This window comes from Cheilinus undulatus, linkage group 16 (assembly GCF_018320785.1).
Source record: "Cheilinus undulatus linkage group 16, ASM1832078v1, whole genome shotgun sequence".
NCBI classification, from domain to species: Eukaryota; Metazoa; Chordata; class Actinopteri; order Labriformes; family Labridae; genus Cheilinus; species Cheilinus undulatus.
Window position 1 is genome coordinate 33404561 of NC_054880.1, and position 22635 is coordinate 33427195.

Genomic DNA, 22635 nt, shown 5'->3' on the forward strand with positions numbered 1-22635 from the left:
TACACCAACCCAGAGAGCTTCTTTTGAGCAGAGCCTTCTATAGCAAGTAAAACTGTATATATATTTTGCAATAAATGGTAAAATGTATGATGAGAGTGTTCCTGACTGAATGTAGTTTATAATATAGAATGATTTTTTTTGCTCTAATTTGTTGAAAAAAAACCCACAAGATGAGGCACCTAACAATAATCACATATTAAATAGCAATCGCAATATTGGGGTAAAAAAATCGTAATTAGATTAGATTATTTTTTATATCAGCCCTAGCGCCTATATTTCTTATGTCTTACTGGAAAACAGACTTTATTAAGATGGACAGAAATAAAGCATCATATCTTCACTTTACTTCTGCAGAAAAGAGAGACAAAAAAGATGCATATCTTACATCACACTTGACATCTATAATGTCACTGATGACCAGTAGGTTGATAATACTCTTTTCCTTTTGGGTATGTTTTTTAAGGTTATGGTTTTTAGCAAGTTTTCAACTTGAGGAGCTTTTAACTGGTTATGGAACTTACTAAAATAAACAGTGATGTCTCTTTATGACCATCTAAAGCAAACAAGACAATTGGCTGCAAGAATGATTTTTCTATAGGGTTTTTTTTCCATGTCAGAAGGGTTGGAGTAAGAAAAAGTGATCAGTGCTACATGTTTTTGCTTGCATTTTTTATGACAAAGATCCTTTGTGAGTGATAAAGGTGACTGTTAAACTGCATAGAGTATTTTTTTTTTTTTTTTACAGAAAAGATAGCCAACACAAATACAAGAAAAAAAAATCCACCAAGGCTAATTAATCCACTGGGGGCACCAAATCAACCCAGACATTTACTCAATATGTTCATCTTTTCTTCATCTCATCTTTTCTGTCATGTAACCTACAAATAGATTCCCATCTTGCTTCAGTGCATCATTGTTTATTGTAAGTAATTCATTAAAAACATTTGTGACTTTGATTATTGTAAAAGTTGTATAAAAGAAACCCAAACAATAAGAGCACTTATGTAACATAATCAAAAGCTAGCTTTTCATCTTACCAAATCTAGGTCAGAGTAAATTGGTTGTGCTGATGTCCGAGCTCTTGGAAGTGGAACAGCTGACCTTTTAGATAGCAGGTATCATGTATATAGGTCTATTATGTTTGCCTTTCTATTGTTACACATGTGAGTGACTCACTGAAGTAGCCAGGGGGTTGTCTTGATCTTCCAAGGCCAGATAAAAGCCCCTGGGTGAGGGTACGACTGCATGCTTATCATAATGGTTCCTTGGACGTGTAGTCTTTTGCTGAAGGTCAGGAGGTCATGGGAGAAAGGAGGGAAAAAAGGCAGGAACTGAAACCTTAATATCTGTCTCAGATTATTGTTGGCCTTAGACAGGCACAGAGATAAGACTGTTTTTGAAAGAGAGTCTGGAAAAAATTAAACATGTAAGGCATGGAAGACGTCACAAAGCCTGTAGTGTATTTGGTATTGGTCTTTTATTAGCGCAATTAAAAGCAAAAACAATGCATTTGATGACTTACAAGAGTGCAATGTTAGCTGTGGAAAAAATAGAAAAATGATTGAATAAGACGATGAGTCTGCACTCTGCTGGTTGACATGGTGATTGAAAGGTCAGCCCTTGTACCTGTCAGCATAAAGAGTTCAGCAGTGGCATAATAAAGGGGCTTAGAAAATCCTCTTATTTCAAACACTTAACAAAGAAGAAAAATGATCACCGTGTTCCTCATGAAAAACATGCATCCTGACCTCTGTTCAGCCATCTCCACACAAATAAACCAAATGGATCAAATTTGTAATGCTAATCCCGCCTCCATGCAGGACACATGTATGTGCAGCAGGTAGAAATTGTTGTTCTGTATTCTGCACACATGTTCAATCAGGGCGAGGGCTTTGTGGATTCTAATCTCACACTCCGTGATCCGCAGATATCCACCAGGAGAGGTTTGTGCACTGGAATGTGAGGCGAGTGTTTGCCTCGATGCGACAAGAGCTTCAGCGGAAAGATTTACATTTTTCTATTAGTGGAGACAACAGAGGGACTCGACAATGAATACGATTAAACAGAGCAACGTCTCAACTGCAGTTTGGAAGACTTGAGTAAAAAGACGCTAATTTTCTGTGCTGGAAAAAAAGATTTTTCTGCTGAATTTAAGACAATCTCAGTCAGACTTTTATCAAGATGGCACCAACAGTCTTATAAGGAATGAGAACTGGAGCTTCATTTCACATGAAGGCAAGGGATATAAGACAAACTACTACTATCTAAAGATGTTAGAAGACAGCTATTCTGATATCTGCATGTTTCCTTTAATAACAGTGCAATAAAAGTAAATAGTGCCTAATAGTTCAGATTTTTCTTGATATGATTAAGCAATTTCACAAGAGAGGGAGTGATGTTATCTCAGCATGTACATCAAATGATCTGTATGAGATCAAATAAGGGTTGTAAATATTTTGAATCTGTGAAAGATTTTGTATCTGTCTGTTAATGTTTGCACATGTCCAAAAAAAAAATCAACATGCAGAAACATTTTGTGCATCTGTAAAACAAATCTGCAGTTGTAAAAAAAAAAAGTGCATGAGTAGAAAAAAAAGTTTGTAAAATTATTTTGTGCAGATTTGCAGACATGCAAAAATAAAACTGTGAATCCAAGCCTGTGTGACTTTAGGCTCACATTTGTGGATAGGAACTTTGTGTGTCTGTAGCTCAGACTTTGGAAAATATTCAGGATGAAAATATTAAGGCACAAATTCTAAAGTACACAAACACCAATATTATTTCAGCTACATTTTTTTTGCACACCTGCAAATCTGAACTAGTAGCACAAAACAATTTTATACCTTCAAACATTTTTTTCAACTCATGCACAGTTTTTATACAACTGTAGATTTGTTGTAGAGATGATCAAAATGTTTCTGCAGTTACAAATATTTTTTGCACGTGTGCAAACATTGACATTGTGCACACAATCTTTTTACAAATTCAACATCTTCATAGCACTTATTTGATCCTATACAATCTCAAGTGTAGTATTGATATTATTTAACAGTTCAAATACAAAATTATAGAAATATATGGCTGTGCCTGAATCCAAATACTTCACTCTACTTTTTAAGAATGAAACCAACTGTTCATTTTCTGCCAGCGAAAAAATGATTGTCTTTTTTGCGTTTTTTTAACATTTTTTAATCATAAAAAAGTTTTATGATTGTATTTACTGCTCTGTGAGGTCTGCTTTGAAGAAGAAAAAACATGATGTTGTTTAGAGAGTTGAGTGGTGTTTTCCCTGATGCATGATACTGCATGTAAAGTCCTATTCGCACAGGCTTAGTATTACCTAGGGACTTCTGCTAATTCTTAATAACTGTGTGGGATGTTTGTGTTTTTACTCCCATGTAAATCGACCATGTCTGTAATTTGTGGAGTAAAAATTATAGGGAAAATAACCGACCACATATTCAGCAGACAGATGTCCATGGGTAAAACTAATCCTGTGTGTATGGGCATCTGTGTGTATGGTAATTATGTATTTTTTTTACAGTCCGTGTGAAATTTTCATGTACCTTTTTCTGATCTACAAAGTTCTGACACATCTGGTCATCAATAGTGCTTTTCTTTCAGCTCATTTCATCTTATGTTGACAAATTATTTTGCTTGTTTTATTAATATAAACTATAATTTCCAAGTGCACGTGTGCACACAGCTTCTGCTCTGCCTCCTACAGCTTCTCTTTACCTGTGCCTGATCTTACTTTAGGATTATTTATTCCTGCAAAATAAAAATTACGATTTGAAATGTGTCACTTAATATTCAGGGATTAGGCTTCAACAGCTCATCTGTGTGAGGAGGGTTGTTGGTGTGCATAGCAGTCTGAAATTAATAAGGTACAGAATATCCACAGCATTAACTGCAGTAATAGATGACAAGAGAGGTTCATATTTAACATTAGACCTCTCGTTCTCTCATACATTTACAGGAAGGATATTACAGTGCTAGACTTTATTCCTTCCTCTTCCTCTGCAGATACACACAAGTGATAGACACAGCCTTGATGCATACTGGGAGGGCCAGGGGAGAGTGTTCACTCATTTATTGATCATTAACAGCTTGTGATATGTCCTTGTTACCTACTGTAAATTCTGGTTGACATGGGCTACATACAAGACTACATGGACTGTACGACACCTGCCAAATGCATGCACAACATTGCATTTTTTTTGCGAATGCAACGCAGCAAACACTGATGTCAGGGTAATTCAGAGGTCCACTGGTAATAAGAGTCCCATGTAAATAGTGCCTAAGACTGTGTAAGATGTGCTGTATTTATTGTACTGGTGTTAGTATCAGCTCAAATCCAGATTTATTAATGTAAACTCATGATACAACAAGTTTTGGTACAACAGCATTGAATTCAGTTTCATCTTGGGTTCCAACATAGAAAAGGAAAGAAAAGTGTACATTTTTGCTACAAAGCTTGAGTTCCTCAGTTTAACAGATTAAATTCTCCTAAACAGGAAGTTCACAGTCACTGTGTCACTGAGTGTTTTGAAGCAGGCTGACAGACTGTGTGGACCAATCAGAATGCAGGACTTCAGCGTAGCTGGTGGCTTCATGACAGAGTAAGTTAATGTTCTAACTTCCTCCTTCATACTGCTCTCATCTTCAGGCGTGAAGCCAAACCAGTGTGGGTATAACCACGAACCATCATCAGTCCACGTCCACATCCAGGTTCAGTTCTGTGCTCAGGTTGAGGTAGAAGAAGGCGTAGATGCAGAGGACAAAGAAGAGGATCGCAGCTATGACCAGGAACGCATCCTGAATAAACAAAGAGAGGTTTAATACAAGCTGTTATGTTTTCATAGTAAAAGCTGCATCTGCCTCCTCTATTGTGACTGTTTTCATTGAAGCAGTGTCCCTTTTTTTTGTAAAGTCTTTTTGCAAGTCCCTTTTGTTTTTCTTTTCATCTAAATCTGCTGCAATCATCACGGACTGGAGACACTCTCAAATCAAAGAAAGTGAAGTTTATCAGCTTGTTCTCCTCAGTGACAGTAAATATTTAATATGCAATCTATTAGTAGTAGGGATGTGAGATAGGATGATCTTAGATTGTGAAGAAAACAGAATGTTTCAATGATCTGCCAAAGCACAGATATCACCTATTTAATCCTTGACCCCTCCTCCTGGTTCTGCTGAAATCTGACTTTTTTGACTGTGTATAGCATTCACGCATTCACCCTACTTTCTCTACATCTCACCTTTTCATTTTTTGACACTTATATCTTTTTTCCGCCCTTTTTTTACACATTTTTGACACTATGTTTTTTTAATACCAGGTTTATTTGGTCATTTTCTGCACATTTTCACAACAACTTTTTGCAACTTTTTGCTTATTTTAGCCACCTTTGCCATTTTGTTTTGCAAGTTGTGCAACTCTATTTTTAAAATTTTTGCCACACTCCACCCATTTTTTCCCTTTACAACACGTCTGCCACTTTTTCGACCATTTTTTGCCCATACTTGCAACTGTTTTGCCATTTTGGTAACAATTTTTTGGCAACATTTTTTCGTATTTAGCCACTTTTTGCCATTTTTTGGAAAGTTTTACAACCTTTTTGTCAATTTTTGACAATTTTTGCCACTTTCCACAAATTTGTGCCTTTTCACACATTACTGACACTTTTTTTGACCACTTTTTGCTCATATTTCCTATTTTTTCAGCATTTTTTGCACAATTCTGCAACAACCTTTTGCAACTTTTTGCTTATTTTAGCCTCCTTTGCCCTTTTTTTTTGCACATTTTGCAACTCTTTGTATATCTTTAACAATTTTTTGCCACTTTCCATCCATTTTTTCTCATTCCACATATTTCTACCACTTTTTTGACCACTTTTTGCCCATATTTGCAATTGGTTTTGCCATTTTTTGCCCATTTCCAACAACTTTTTGCAAGTTTTGCTTATTTTCCCTTTTTGATGCATTTCTAACACTTTTTTGACCATGTCTGCTGATATTTTCTATTTTTCACAATTTTTTTCGTCATTTTCTGCACATTTCCGCAAAACTTTTAGCAAATTTTTGCTTGTTTTAGCCAGCTCTGCCTTTTTTCTTTTTTTTGCACGTTTTGCAACTCTTGGTCTATTTTTTAACCATTTTTGCCACATTCCACCCGTTTTTTTCCCTTTCCACACATGTCTAACATTGTTTTCGACCACTTTTTGCCCCTTTTGCCTTTTGAAAAAGGCTGCATTGTACTACAACATAAATAAACAAAACCCATATTTTGTTGCTTTGATAAGAGCGGTTATCATTCAGGTTAAAAATAAAACATGGCTATCACAGCGAACCTTTACACTAAACCATGATTTTTCTGACCTCCAAGGCCCACAGTTTGGGTGGGCCCCTGAAAGCTCTCTCTTTTATTCTCCCTCATGGGCGACCTTGTACATAAGTGATCTTTTTTCCACTAACCTGGCATTTAATCAATGTTAACAGTTCTCTGTTATTCTGAAAAGTTGAACTCTCTCCAACAAAATGCCCTCATTCTTTTTTTTAATCTCTATTGGCTAATTGTCAGACAAATTGAAGCTTTCCAGAGGAGTGGCATTCAACTTGAAAAATGGGAATTTGGAGCGCTCGTTCATTACGTGGCGCTCGCTCGATTACAATCTTCATCAGCTGGAGTTTCATTAGGGCCACTCAGAGTATTGAACAATGCCAGTTTTTCTTTATCAAGAGAACTCATTAGCAGCAAACTTTCTAATCAACAGTGGAGAGCTTGGAGAGCTTTAAAAGAGCGCAGCTGATTGGGGGTTATTGAAAATGAAATATTTTATTTGAGCATTATTTTGGGATTCAGGTTTTTGGAACTGGGCCACAAAGGTGGAGAGACACATGAATGGGAACTGCTTCAGAACATGCGTCTCTTATCTAAGAAGCTCTCTGCTGGGTTATGATTTTGGATTCATGACTTAAATCTTTCCTAAATCACTAAAAAACAACCTAAAACTTAATCTTGGCGTCTCATTATGTCTTATATACATGAGTGACAGGCTGAGGTGAGTCAAGGCTGCAGGGAAAATGGCATAAGGAAAGCAGCAAACAAAAAGGAAGAAGATTGATAGAGAGAGAAAAGCAGAAACAAAAAAATGACAAACAGTTCAGTAATTGCTATACGACTCACACAGACTGCAGATTCAACCCACCGGCCAAACGGCAGAGAGAAAAGACAGAGTGAAAAACAAGAGCGACAACGAAGAGAGAGAAAACACCAGAGAGATAAGGCTCAGCACAAATGAGGGGTGGCGGGGGGCTAATAATAATTCCTCTCTGACGAATGGTTGGTGGTGGTGGGGGGGGCAATTAAAAGGCGTCGCAGCATCCGCAGCTATCTGTGTACAAGTTGTAGTGCCTAGTCATCAGCAGCATTGGTCTTCATTAGCCCCAGCCCACATTTATCTGCATCCCGGCAGCCTCCAAACAGCTTTAAGTCCCTGCTTAATTGGAAAACTTTTAAATTTCATGCACTTTAGTTTCATATATTAACCGCTAGGCTCCCACCGCTTGATTTACTTTTCTATTTTCGCCCATGGGCTCGGAGAAAAGACAAACTGTTATCAAATCACGGCGGCTTGATTGTTTTAAGCTTTCTCCCGTGCTCGCTTATGGCTTTGAAAAAATCACAACAAAGACAGAGAAGTGTTTGTAATTCTGCCGACAGTATCGCCGAGGAAAGTGAGCGCTTCTGACGCAGGTTCCAGCTGAAACAAAAGGACCTAAGACGCTGCAGTATGGGTTTTTTTTTCCCTCTCACTTGTCTTCAGGTTTTCTTGAGAAAGACAACAGCTGGTTAGAGCGACTCGTCTCTGAAAACAAGCTGGAGGGGTTTGTTGGTGAAAACACTCGAGTTGTAGGAAGCACCTGCACTTGATTGAGATCATTGTTTTCGAGGAGAGGGGCCCACTGTGTTGACTCCCGCCTCGCCGCGCCCACACTAACACGCACATAAACGCGCAGCCTCTCTGCCCACATTCTGATGGAGACCTCTGGATGGGGCCCAAAGCACATCATCATCTTCATCATGCAGCTCTCTCAGCACCGGCGGCAGCTGCAGCACACTCGGCATGCTGGGAGTTGGTCCCTGTCACCCTGGCGACGAGCCACCGCTCAGCAGACGTCCCCCTCATCTGGTCTGCCTTTTCTTCTTCTCCTAGGTTTGTTTGTCTGTGCACATATGTGTGAGTGTGTGCTAAAGACTGTGTGTGTTTGTGCCTGAATATAGGCAATGAAGAGACTCCCACAAAAGATGGGACACATGTCAAGTCACAGCATGAAATAACCAATCCTGAAGTAACGTTTCATGCCTGCTTTGAAAAAGCTGCTCATGATTGTCAATTTTCCTTGAGGCAGTATGAAATTAATTTCAACCTTTAAGTGTAAATGTTTCTGATTTTTACCAGCCTTGTTCTGCTGTATAGCAGTGATATACAAGTTCTCTCTCCACCATGATGAAGGATTCCTTAAATGCACCTGGAGGAGGCAAGGATGGAGGAAAGAGGAGGCTCCTGGAGGAGCTCAGACCAAGGAAACACCAGTCTATCCTTCACAGAAGTCTTTTTATCAAAGGCGATAGATATGTGATTGAAAAGCTGCGACTCAACTCAGTTCATGTCTGTTTTTTCTTATTCTTACAGCACTGATCTGCTTAAAATAAAACCCTTTAACAAAGATAGGTTACATTCTAATTATATTTTTGCACTTAACAACAGGATGATATAATCTCACAGTATTATGGCCTCACCAAGGCAGAGGTTTGCATATTGTTTCCATTCTACTAAAAAAAACTTCTGTATAAACTCACTGAGCTCTGTGGTTAGCAGATTACAAGAATATAATCTGCCTCACTTATCAGACCTAACAACATAGATCTGTAGGCTACATAGATGAGGATATTGACAATGACTGAATTTATCCACCAAAGTTATTCCATTGAAAATCAGATATGTAAAATAAATTCCTAAGACATTTTATGACTACATTTTCAGACCATTTTTACAGTGAGTCATCTAAAAGGTTTTGAAGTGATTCTAAATGAGGGTCTGCTTAAGGTTTGGGCTATGAGGTGAATCAACTCTTCATTAGTACCCAACATCGCTCAGACTGATGCTGTGAGGGATTTCTCATTCACTATGTTGTGCCTTCTCCCTCCTCCTGTCTCGTCCTCGCATCTCTCTTTCAATTCCTTGCTGGATGGAGCTAAGACCTATGGTATCCAAGGTAGCTATAGCAAATGTAGCTTAAGCTAATTAAGCTAGGTAGATAATCTATATGCTTAGTCTATGTAGCTGCTTTGTGAGCTTAGCTTTAGCTACATTAGCTGCATTGCTATGTAGTTATGTTATCTATACTTTGGTAAGCTTTACCAATGTGAGCTTTAGTAAATGTTGCTAAAGTCAACTAAACTATGTAGATACGTAGCTGCCTTGTGAGCTTAGCTTTAGCTATATAGCTAGGTTAGCTACATAGCTATGTTATCTATAGCTAAGTCAGCTTTAGCAATGTGAGTTTTAGCAAACATAGCCAAAGCCAACTTAGCTCTGTAGTTAAGGTAGATACATAGCTGCTTTGTGAGCTTAGCTTTAGCACCGTTTGCTATGTAGCTCCATTATGCTATGGTTTTAGGTTTTATCTCACTCTATTTTAATTTCAGGATTGCCTATTGGTAGTTTATCCTCTTATACTTTTACAAAGTTCTCTTTTTGTGTTTTATACTTATTTTATACAGTTTTTTGTTTCTGTTCTTTGTTTTTCTTTTAACGAAGAAATGTCGTCAAGTTCTGATAAAACTGGCACTTTAGCAGCATCCATGCTAATGTCTTCCATCGTAATTGCACCGGCCTCTTGTTGCTGCTTGCATACATCATGACTCCGCCGCGCCCAAAAGTACTGCCCCATGATGCTGATTGGTCCTGTCATTTTCTAACGTTTCAGATGGGAGCTTTGCAAGATGGATTCACCAGTGAGAAACAGTGAAACGGGCGTATTCATCTGCTTTGCAAGGTTAATTTACTTTCACTTTGTCCTAAGTGTTTCCTTATTCTAAATTTGGGGATGCCATTTTTTTTTTCTCAGTACGCATATTCCTGTTTTTAAGGAATCCATTAATTATGCCACAGAACTATATACTCTTCCAAGAGCTGGTCACCTGGCCAAACTGAGCCATAGTAAGAGTGGAGACCAAGAACCTGATCGTCACTCTGACTGAGCTCCAGAGATCCTGCCCTCCACTGATCTGGGCTTTATGGCAGAGTGAATAGACAGACTACTGAGTGAAAAATGCATGAAAGCCTGCTTGGAGTTTGCAAAAAAGCACCTGAAGGACTCTCAGACTGTGTGAAACAAGATTCTCTGGTCTGACGAAACCAAGATTGAACTGTTTGGAGGAAACCAGGCACCGCTCATCACCTGGTCAATACCATCCCAAGAGTCAAGCATGGTGGTGGCAGCATCATGCTGTGGGGGTGTTCTTCAGCAGCAGGGACTGGGAGACTGGTCAGCGTTGAGGAAAAGCATGGAGCAAATTACAGAGATTTCCTCAATGAAAACCTGTTATACAGTACTCAGGACCTAAGACTGGGCAGAAGGTTCACCTTCTAACATGACAATGAGCCTAAGACCACAGCCAAGACAGGAGTGGTTTAGGAACAACTCTGTGATTGTCCTAGAGGGGCCCAGCTGGAGCGCTGATGATCCTATCCAACATCTCTGGAGAGACCTGAAAATGTCTGTCCACCAACAGTCCCCATCCAATCTGACTGAGCTTGAAAGAATTTGCAAAGAAGAATGGCATTAATTCCCCAATCCAGCTGTGCAAAGCTTGTTTGATCATATCAAAAAAGACTCAAGGCCTTAAAAGCTGCTAAACGTGCTTCACCTAAGTTCTGAGTAAAAGGTCTAAATACTTAAATCAATGTGATATTACAGGAATTTTTTAACACACTTGCAAACATTTCTAAACTTCTGTTTAGACTTTATCATGATTGGGTACTGAGTGTAGATTAATAAGAATAAAACTAAATTTAAACAGCTTTAGCATCAGGCTATTACATAACAAAACTGAGAAAAGTGAAGGAGGTCTGAATACTTTCTGAATGCTCTGTACATTGAGACACGACAGCTGGCTGATACCCAAAGTAATTATCCGTCTCCTCCATCCTCTGCCAGTTCTATATGCGATCTTTCCTAACTTTCCAGACTCAGCGGCTAAATAAGACCGAGGGAAAACTGCAGAACTGAACAGAAGGCGACTGTGCCAATTAGAAAAGGCAGCAGGCTTGTTTCCTGTCCTACCGACTGGTGTGCTGGAGCTACTTCCAAAAGGCGCTTCTTCTTCTTCTTCTTCCTCCTTACACTGAGCCTGTCATCGAGTCCCTGCCAGTTTCTTCCTCTCTGCTGTCGTGACCTCTGCACCATCGCAGCTGGACGAGAAATATGTCGACACTTGCATTCAGGCAGCAACAAGCTACCTCTGTTAACACCCTGTGACTCCACGTGTTTAAAAACAACAAGCGGCTGGTTTCCGACTCTTCTGAGGTCAGTGTTTTGTGATTGCTGCTGTGGGAACAGAAGTTCTCACTTTCTCTTTCTGTGTGTTTCCATGTCTCTCTCGGCCAACTTACCCAGACTGCCCTGCTACTGAGACAGCCCCAAGACAGCCTGCCCCGGCAGCTGCCAGATTCTCAGAGCCCGCAGTCTGCTGGCCCTTCTGAGCTGCCAGCTGCATCTGAGAGCGGCATCTCAACCAGGGACGAGGAGGAGAAAGATGGAGGGCAGAAAAGAGAGGAAGAGTAAAAAGTGGAACCAAATCTTTGTTGTTAACTAAACACGGAGAGGGGGAGCTTCTACTGTCAGCACAGAGCTGCGTAAAAATCACAAATTTATACATCGCTAAAACGACCCGATGGGAAAGCAGGCATGACCAAATATCCATTACACTTGGGCTGAATTTCAATCGAACTCGGGGCCAAAAGGGTCTGAGTCAGTTTAATATACTCATCCCAGAGGTATTTTTAATCCGACCTCTGAAAATTCCCTCTCGTCTTGGGCGTGAAAAACCTGAATTATTCATGAGCAATATCAATATTTCAAGATATGGACTAATCTAATTGGATTAAAGACGTGCTTAATGAGGCCTTGCGTGTCTAAGAGATGCATATTTTAAAACCTGACCATTCACCCAGTGTTTAATCCTCACTATGATTAGTTCATGTCGGTGTACAATGAGCCAACCAGGCTTAAGGAGAAAGTGAAGCCTTTTGGCTCTCCATGTTCTTTAAACATGATGTCCTAGAAACATGACCAATTTACAATGCCACAATAGAAAATAAACATATCTAAACTCCAGAGTCTAATGTTTATGTAGGAACCCTCTGTGTTTCAGTAGAGAAGACAAAGGCAGCATCCAGAAATGGGCTGATGTTTCATTGAGAGAAAGATTCAGCTCCTTTTTGTTTTTGATTTGGGGAAGAATTGAGACATTAATTCCAGTTGGTTGTTTGTTTTCTGCTCTTAATGACAAAACAAATTTACCAGTAATCGTTTTTTTTTTCATTCATAGGAGGGCATGAATGATGGAGTAGACCAGTGGTGCCCAAACTATATCCACCAAGGGCCACAAACTGTAAAGTTATAAGGATGGTGGGGCCACTTTCATATACCTCACCTTTATGATATTGAAGTCAGAAAAATCAAGTCTAATTTAGGTTAAAGATGTGGTTAGTGATTGGATATGCTTAAATGGCTAATTAATGGCTAACAACCCAAATAGCCAGTCAATTCAAGGATTTTGAGAAGACTGATCAGATTTCAGAACCTGAATCAGAATTTACAGTTTAAGTCCCAACAAAAAGCACAAATAAATTCATACCGTCCTCACAAACTGTATTCTTTTCTAAGTTTTCAGACAAGTATAGTTTTGTGTTACCGTCCCGGACGAGCCCCCAGGGTAACATAAAACTACACTCGTCATAGTTTGGACAGCCCTGGCATAGACTAACCAATAAGAAAAAAGCGGCACTGAAGGCCCACTCACCAATCAAATTAACATGAGTGGTAAATTTGAGAGAAAATTGCATAAGAGGACTTAAAAAGTTTCCAATGACATGTTTATTTCTTGCGTCCAGGAAAGCAGAGGCTTGAGGAAACATATCAAAATGAAAGTCCCTCATGTAGCCTTCCTTGGAGCTGTAAACCTCTTGGTTTCACATTTTTGCAAAATTAAGTTTCTGATAAAATGTTTATTTTATCTTTTAAACAGTTGACAGTAAAGGTTAATTGATATTACATTATTTTTGGGGGGGCTTTTATGGCATCTGACAACATATTTTTGTATTAATTCTGCATTGTCTAAATTAGAAGTAGAACCTTTATATCGAGGCAAAAAGACAGTCAATGGAACATATAAAGGAGGAAGAAACCTGACCAGATCTGCTTACTGTGCCAAACTAAAGTAGTCTACTTCAGAAACAGTTCATATGTCCAAATTCACATCAGACAGACATGTTCAACCAGAGTCATTATCAGACAGCAACTGGTGAACGACACGGACAATAGGATAATTGGATCCATCTTCTGGTTTCACGTCAAAGATCGGTGTTATGGTTTAACTAGTGACCATGTTAACTGGTGACTATACGAATGCATTTGAGTGAATAATGGATATTGAAAAGTTAACAAGGCCCAGTGTTTAGGTTGTCAATAAATTCATATCTTCTAAGCATATTTTAGATATGACCAAAAATGTTCAGTGTTGTTTTAACAATGTTGTAGAACAACCGCTGAAAAGTCACCCAATAACATGGTCACTTGTTAAAGCATAACACCTACTCTATTTAAGCATCATCAACAGTGAAGGCTTTAGATTTATGATTGTTTTTCTTCCACTGACAAGTTTCTGATAAATACCTTTCCTGCATTAGCTCACACAGTTTATTCATATTTAAATATTTTGCAGTTGAAGCACAAATTACTATTTTCTTTCTTATTCGTGAGATTAGCTGATTAGAAAAAACTAAAAAAGCATTATTTTGACCCATTTTAAGCCTTTGAATGTCAAATGATAATAAATGTACAGCACACTTGAGCAAATGCTGAAATTATCATCTCTTTATAAGAAATAAAGGATGTGTTGTGAATCAGGAAACTGATTCAAAAATTGATTCTGAGTTGAATCCCCAAGAATCGTTACTGAATCAACTCGTGAGATTCTTAGACACTCACACCTCTACACAGTATGCAGACAGGGTCTGTATTTTTGAGTAGTTTTTATTCAAAACAGTACGGTACCAGAATTTAAATCAAAACAGTGAACAGAAACTGTCTGTTTACCCCCACAATAAAAAAGTTCTTTTTTGGTTTGTTGTTGCAAAAATGAAAATACAACAAATTCCTGCCTCCAGTGATTCTATTAAAAAAAAAAAAGAAACAAAACAGACAGAATATACCTTAGTTTCTAAATTACATTTGCCAAAAAATATTTAAAAAATAACCTGTTTTCAAAAATTGTTTTTGCAAACCCTGTGTCTTAATTTCTGAAAGTTTCTTAATTGTTAAGGTCTTCTCCTGAATTAAGAAACTAGTGTTTATTGGTAAGAACACTGTGTGAGAAGAGGCATAAACAGCTGTGCCACATTTGCCAGTGTAATCGACTCATCCATCTTTGTATGGACAACAACTCACCATAGCTGCAGTGTGACAAAGCAGAAGTGTAGTTTTCTATTCTGTGAACAGTTTAGATTCATTACATTACATACATTACTTACATTTTCTCTTATGTAAGACACTTTATTTGTGCTCTCTACTTGTTTCTCTCTGTTGAAATTTATTAAAAAGAACAGAACTCTGAATTCTAACCCTTCCCTGACTTCATCAGATGTTTTTTAACTTCTTGAGGACTTTATGAGGACTATGATGAAGTTCTTCAAATCATAGCTTTAGGCAGAGGGCTACTTTATATCATTGTAGGCAGAAAGATCTCTTCATGTTCCCTTCAGACCTACAGTAATAGAGCTCAGAGTCCCGGACATGAACAATGATGGTGAGACATTCTCTCAAACAGGCAGACAAATGGAAAGAAGACAGCTGGCAGACAAACAGGAAAGCAAAATCACAGATGGGTTGAAAAAGACAAGCAGGAGGAAGAGTAGAAAATGTATAGACATCACAAGTCCTAAAGAAAAAAGAGGTCTGGCCCAGTCTCACCCTGAATCCAGAGGACGTCTTCTTAGCCTCAGCTTTCAGTCGTGTGGCCTTTAAGGCTGACTTTGTCTTTTTGTAGTCCTGTTTACCTGAAAGATAGAAAACCAGATCAAATGACTAAAACTACGTTCCAATTAAAATCAGATCAAACTGTTAAGGCTTAAGGTAACAGCAAGGAAATCAAAAGTTCAAAACTGACCTGGTAACAAATGTTTTGTTGTTGAGCCAAGTAAACAGTCTGCTAACAGGGAAAAAGCTAGACCTCCACGAAGACATTCTAATGCAGCAAGCGTAGCTAAAGTAGCCCCATTAGCTGTGAAAATTAAGTAGATGCTAAGCTCAAAAAGCAGCTTGGTAAACTACATATGACATAAATGTAGCTAAGTTAGCTTTAGATAGGTTTGCTAAAGCCCACGTTGCTAAAGCTAACTTAGCTATGGATAACACAGCTACACTGCTAATAGAGCTTTGTAACTAACAGAACTACAAAGCTGAAATAGCCAAAGCAAAGCTAACACAGCAGCTACATAGCCACAAATCTATGTTGTTGTGTTTTTAGCTACATTTGCAATAGCTCATACTGCTAAAGCTAACTTGGCTATAGATAACAGGGCTATATAGCAAATGTAGCTACATAGTTAATAAGCGAAAGCTGAGTTCACAAATCTGTGAAAGCTACATAGATGTTATCTACATAGCTACATTAGCTTTAGCTACATTTGCTAAAGTACATGTTGCTAAAACTAACTTAGATATAGATAAAAAAAGCTATAGCTAACAGAACTACATAGCTAACAACGCTTTAGCAAAGCTGACAAAGTATCTGTTTAGCTATGTATGTTTTCTACAAAGCTGAGTTAGCTTTAGCTACATTTGCTATAGCTCCCACTGCTAAGGCTAACTTAGCAATAGATAATGAAGATACGTAACTAAGGTTGCTATATAGTTTACGGAGCTAAAGCTAAGCTCGAAAAGTAGCTATGTTAACTACATACAGTGCTTAACAAATTTATTAGACTACCTGTCATATTTGTCTCAAAGACCATCCAGCATCATGAAGTGCTTTAATGCGGACTCTTTCATTTTCAGTGAGCTCTCCACATTTTACCATTTTGAACAGGAATGAGGAATTTCAAACTGAATTCACCCAAATTTGAGCTGGCTCACTGGGCTTCTCTGAGAAGTCAGAAATTAATCAAGCATAACATTCAACCACTAAAACTCATTTTTCTCTTCAGGAATGCAAGTAAATAACTAGAATTTGACATATTAATCAAGAAATAATAATGTGTTTTACTATTTTTTTTAGTTTTTTTGTAAATCAGTAAATTTGAAAATTCATGGATAACAATAATAATTATATTTTAGCATTAAAAATATCATTTGGGTTAAAGAGCTTCTACATATTGGTGTATTAACCATTGCAGAAACATAACAAATGATTTTGGTAATTACCAATGCTGTTAATTTAGGGCAGCTCTGGCATAAACCTTACTTTGGTTAGGGTTAGGGTGGTCTAATAAATCTGTTAAGCACTGTAGATGTTATCTACGTAGCTACATTAGCTTTAGTCACGCTTGCTGAAGCTCACATTGCTAAAGATAACTTAGTTTCACTGGCTTATATAGCAATGTTAATCACATAGCTAGTGTAGCTATGTTAGATTTAGCTAAAGCTAAAACAGCTAAAGCAAGCCACCATTCATGTAACTACTTCGAAAACATGTATTTAAATTTATCCCAGATTAAACCACTGACCTTTTTTCTGTTTTATTTATGAAATGTTGTTTAGTCTGTTATGTTTCTAGTGTGGTCATACGAATGTAACTGCCAGACTCTGTTTATGAATACAGCTGAGTAAAAAAAAAAAAAAAAAAAAAAAATCTTAAACCTGAAATGCATTGTACCGGTAAATTATGGCACTTTGTTTTTGGGATATATAGCATCTCAGATGAACGGTGTGCAGCCAGACCGCCCTTGGTTTTCTACTTCCATTATTTGAAATATTTTTAAAAATTAGTGTCTGTTTAAGTCAAACATCAGTGGCCCCATGTTATTTACCTAAAACTTAAAAATAACAACATACTATGTAATTTATAAAGAATAACCTTTGTACAAAAAAGAACATCAGGTGATTCCCAGAGTGAGATAAGTCGAAATTGAAATCTACCCAAATGCCTTTATAGTATCTACACAGGAATCCAAACTATAAAGCCTCTATTCTGGCCTGAGCTGCACTAAGTTCACTTGTGCTGGCTCTGTCTCTCATTGGCTCAACTCTCAGGAGTGAGTCCTGTGGGCAGACCGGCCACCTGGCAGAGCCTGTTTGTGTATCTGAGTGGTGTGTATCTGTGAGCGTGTGTGGGAGCGTGCTGCACATGAGGCAGAGCCGGCTGTCTTGGTCTAATTAGAAACAACACACTGCAGGAAGACCAACGCCACTAACAATAGGTTGGAAAGGCAACAGCTTGCTGAACAGTGTGTGTTTCTATCTTCGTGAGAACCAATTTACCCACTGAGATTGTGGACATGCTAGTTTATTCTAAAGTTCACAGCTAAATATAGAACTAGAATTATGCTATAGCTTGTTGCTTTTTAAATTGAGATTGTTAAGTAAAGTTCTTGGATAAGAAATAATGAGAAAGCTCTCACAAGGACAGACGTATGTTAGAGGCAGAGACCAAGGCCGAACTTCTACACTGTCTCCACTGGTGTTGAGTATATCCTCCCAGCCAATTAAGCCTACTTTACATGGACAGAAGGAACAAGAGAAGGAGGAAGGAGAGGAAAGAAGGAGTCAGCATCCATCTGGAAAATTTGTGGGAGACAAAAGAGTGAAAATGAGCTGGTGAGAAGGGAGTGGTGAGTAAGTCTGTATGTGCTGAGGTTAAGCTTCTCTACGGAGAGAATAAAAAACAGTAACCAAGTTCACAGCATGGCTATTTCCCTCTGCTCTCTGGAAAAGAATCTTAAGTGCTTTTATAATGTCTAATGCTTGTTTTTATTTCTGCAGGCTGCAAACCATAAATCCTCAAACTAAGACCAGCAGTCAATTACAGGCAAGGCCCTGTATTATTCTATAAGCAGCGGAAGGGCTGCATGATTTTGACCAACATGATCATGATCATTAAACACAATTATTCATTAATTTTAATATTTGTTTTTGCTTACTTCTAATGTCAAAACCTTATATCCTGCAACTGAACTCTTTCCAGGGCTTGACAAACAATAATTCTGCTCAGCTATATTCGCACATGTTGTATCAGCAAGCCTATCTGGGCAGAAAAGATATATCATAAACCAGTGACCCAGCCTCAGGACCCACCATACTGTCCTACAACAAATTGTGACCCAAGTTTCAAAAATGTTTCAACAACGCATGTTTAGTTTATTGAATATGTTGCCATTTGGAGCATGATTGGACCAAGATACATGATATGATAAAGAGAAGGGACAAAACTGATAAGTTTTATTCCCTCTTTCCCCATCATTATATGAAAATATTTGCCAGTTTTCCAGGGATCCTGAAAATTACTTCACTATCATGGGAAAAGAAGCCTTTTAATTGCAAGAAAAGGAGATAAATTAGTTGAAATACTGATCAAACATTTATATTTACTCAATTTCACGGTAAAACTGGGTAAAATAAAAGGTATTGATGCATGTCCACTAAGGACTTAATGACTTTTGCCACCATTTTTTTTACAGACACCTAGTCGTGACCCACTGAAAACTGCTCCATGACCCACTTCTGGCCTAACCTTGCAAAGCAGATGGATTCGCCCATTTCCGTGTTTCTTACTGGCAAATCCATCTTGTAAAGCTCCTGTCTGAACCATTTGGGCCCGGTTAGAAATTCAGTGACAGGCTCCTTCTTGCATCCTCCTCTTGTACTCTAAATGAACTTAAAAAAAAACATAAGTATTATTAATTATTTTATCCTAATTATGTTGTACCAAAATAACAACTGACTTATAGATCAGCACGCACCATGTCATGTTTGCTGATGTTTGTTCTGTTGCTCAAAAAGCTGTGAGCGTTAAAAATCTGATTCCCTTTATTTTTATACACTATATTGCTAAAAGTATTCACTCACCCATCCAAATAATTGAAATCAGGTGTTCCAATCACTTCCATGGCCACAGGTGTGTAAAATCAAGCACTTAGACATGCAGACTGTTTCTACAAACATTTGTGAAAGAATGGGTCGCTCTCAGGAGCTCAGTCAATTCCAGCGTGGTACTGTGATAGGATGCCACCTGTACAACAAGTCCAGTCGTGAAATTTCCTCACTCCTAAATATGCTACAGTCAACTGTCAGTGGTATTATAACAAAGTGGAAGCGATTGGGAATGACAGCAACTCAGCCATGAAGTGGTACACCACATAAAACGACAGCGCAGGGTCAGTGGATGCTGAGGCGCATAGTGCGCAGAGGTCACCAACTTTCTGCAGTCAATCCCTACAGACGTCCAAACTTCATGACCCTTCAGATTAGCTCAAACACAGTGCGTAGAGAGCTTCATGGAATGGGTTTCCATGGCCGAGCAGCTGCATCCAAGCAATACATCACTAAGTGCAATGCAAAGCATTGGATGCAGTGGTGTAAAACACGCCGTCACTGGACTCTAGAGCAGTGGAGACGCGTTCTCTGGAGTGACGAATTGTGCTTCTCCATCTGGCAATCTGATGGATGAGTCTGGGTTTGGCAGTTGCCAGGAGAACAGTACTTGTCTGACTGCATTGTGCCAAGTGTCAAGTGTGGTGGAGGGGGGATTATGGTGTGGGCTGTTTTTCAGGATCTGGGCTTGGCCCCTTAGTTCCAGTGAAAGGAACTCTGAATGCTTCAGCATACCAAGACATTTTGGATAATTCCATGCTCCCAACTTTGTGGGAACAGCTTGGGGATGGCCCCTTCCTGTTCCAACATGACTGTGCACCAGTGCACAAAGCAAGGTCCATAAAGACATGGATGAAAGAGTTTGGTGTGGATGAGCTTGACTGGCCTGCACAGAGTCCTGACCTCAACCCGAAAAAACACCTTTAGGATGAATTAGAGCGGAGACTGAGAGCCGGGCCTTGTCTTCAAACATCAGTGTGTGACCTCACAAATGCGCTTCTGGAAGAATGGTCAACAATTCCCATAAACACACTCCTAAACCTTGTGGAAAGCCTTCCCAGAAGAGTTGAAGCTGTTATAGCTGCAAAGGGTGGACCGATGTCAGATTAAACCCTATGGATTAAGAATGGGATGTCACTTAAGTTCATATGCGAGTCAAGGCAAGTGAGCAAATACTTTTGGCAATATAGTGTATTTCTTAAACTAAAATCAAGCAGAGCTTGCAAGTTAATACCATCGGTCAACTCAAGCTACACTGATTCACCATCAACATGAGTCATTGTCACATCATCCTATCACAAGCTTCCTCCTTGGTGGCTTATTCAAACTGGGAGCTTGTCGGTCTCTTCCTCTTCCTCCTTTGCCCCTGCTGCTCTTAAAAACCCCTCCTCCACCCCCACACCTGTAGGTTACATGTGTATATCATCACTCCTCTAAATTTCTGGACATAAATATGCTAGGAATGATCAAGTTGGAGCTCAGATAATAGATACTTAATATATCACTGTGAGTTGTCTGACCAAAGTATACTTATGATCGCAACACAGAACTTCAGCTCTAAAACAGCTTTTAAACACCCATCCCGACCCTTACTTCAAAGTGAAACTGTGAGATTTTTAGGTATGAAGCTTTGGGTCGATGAGCTGGTTTAGAGCAATACATACATTTTCTACATGAACTTCTTTTAAACTTGTTTCCCTCCCTCTGCCTCTCACACTATGTCTTAGTCTGCTTCTGCTTTCTTCCTCCTCCTCCCTCCTCCTTCTCCGACTCGGTGGAAGGCTAATAGAAATGGGGAGCATGTTGCCAAGAGCAGACAGTGAGCTAGTGGGAATTCATTAGAGGGGCCACTGAATGTCTCCTCCACTTGTCAGAAATTGAAGAAGTGGAAATTTGATTGGAGTGCACCTCAGGTTGATCACCATTCACAGAAACCGTGCTGGGACTTAAGGGGGAAATGGCTGCTTTTAAGTCTACAGTCAGCTACAAATAAATACTACATACCAAAAGACAAAACACAGGAAACCAGAGCGTGAAATTTATAGAACTGTGAAAAAAATATTTAAATTGTCATTTTCTTGCATGTAAAAGTCAAAGAAGTACTCCAGAATAAGCTCCTTACCTCACTTGTTGGAAGTAATTTTTACAAAGAATATGAACAATATGCACAGAAAATGAACAGCTTGGTTCTGAGGGAAGGGAGGGGAAAAGGACAGGGCTTTCCAGGTGAGGAGGAGGTGAGCCAAGACAGTGCAGGTGCAGGGGAGGATGGGAGTGGTCTCTGAATGGTAGAGTCAGTTAGAGGTGGTAACGCGTATCCGTCAGTTTCTACATCAAATAAGCCCCACCTTTTCAGAAAAGATTTTCAAGGCAGATGTCCGTTTGAGCTAATTATAAGCCGTAAAATCCAGATTTTTATCAGTTTGGTGCAAATTTCAGCTACAGTTCAGTCAGATACCTCAGCGTACAGTTGAAAAAAAAAAATGAAAAAAATGTTAAAGTGTTCACTACCTCTTTAAAGATTTTGACCCCCCCACCACCACCCCCTCCCTCCACACACACACACACACACACACACACATTTTCAAGATACCAAAAAAATGCATGAAAATTATTCAACAATTGGTGAAAATCCCTTTAAAAAAAAAATAATCCAAAATGTCCTCAAAAAATTCCCCAAATGTTTCAGTAAACCTTTTTGACAATACTTAAAGATTTAAATAAAGCTTTATACATATAAAAAATAAATAAATAAAACATCCAGAAAATGGTCACGCAAATTCTCCAAACTTTAAAGGCAATTTCCTCCCAAAGTTTTAAATTTACAAATAAATTCCCCCAAATTTTACAGATAATTTTGTAAAATGTCCAAACCAATTCCCCCAAACATACAACAAATTCCATAAAATTTTAAAGAAAATTCTCCACCATTTTCAATTAAAATCCTCAAAATTAACAAACTATCAAAATTTCTGTGCAATTAAATAAGAGTTTCGAACATTTTTTGTATCAGCTTGAGAAATAAAAATCCACTGTGCATTTTTGCTGCAGCCATGGAGCACCCTCATGTTTTCCGTCAGAAATGTAAATTCGTGTAAATTACAGACTCTATTTATCCCGTGCAAATGCACCGCACCAAACACTGACGTCACAAATTATCAAAGGTCCACAGGTCAAGGTACCTCTTAAGTGTTCAAAGATACACAAAGACTCAAGCAAATGGCAAATTATTTATAGAGATATTTTATTTTTTAGGACAAA

General features: G+C 38.6%; 1 protein-coding gene across 1 annotated transcript in view; it reads right to left on the minus strand.

Moving 5' to 3' along the window:
* Nucleotides 1–1480: 1480 nt before the first annotated feature.
* triqk (triple QxxK/R motif containing) overlaps nt 1481–22635 on the minus strand; it is a 34338-nt gene continuing 13183 nt past the window's right edge. The window contains exons 3-4 of the mRNA XM_041808041.1: nt 15259–15344; nt 1481–4818 (exon numbers count right to left, since the gene is read on the minus strand). Of these exons, the coding sequence (XP_041663975.1) occupies nt 4711–4818; nt 15259–15344 (194 nt within the window). The 3' untranslated portion in view covers nt 1481–4710. The remainder of the gene's footprint in view (nt 4819–15258; nt 15345–22635) is intronic.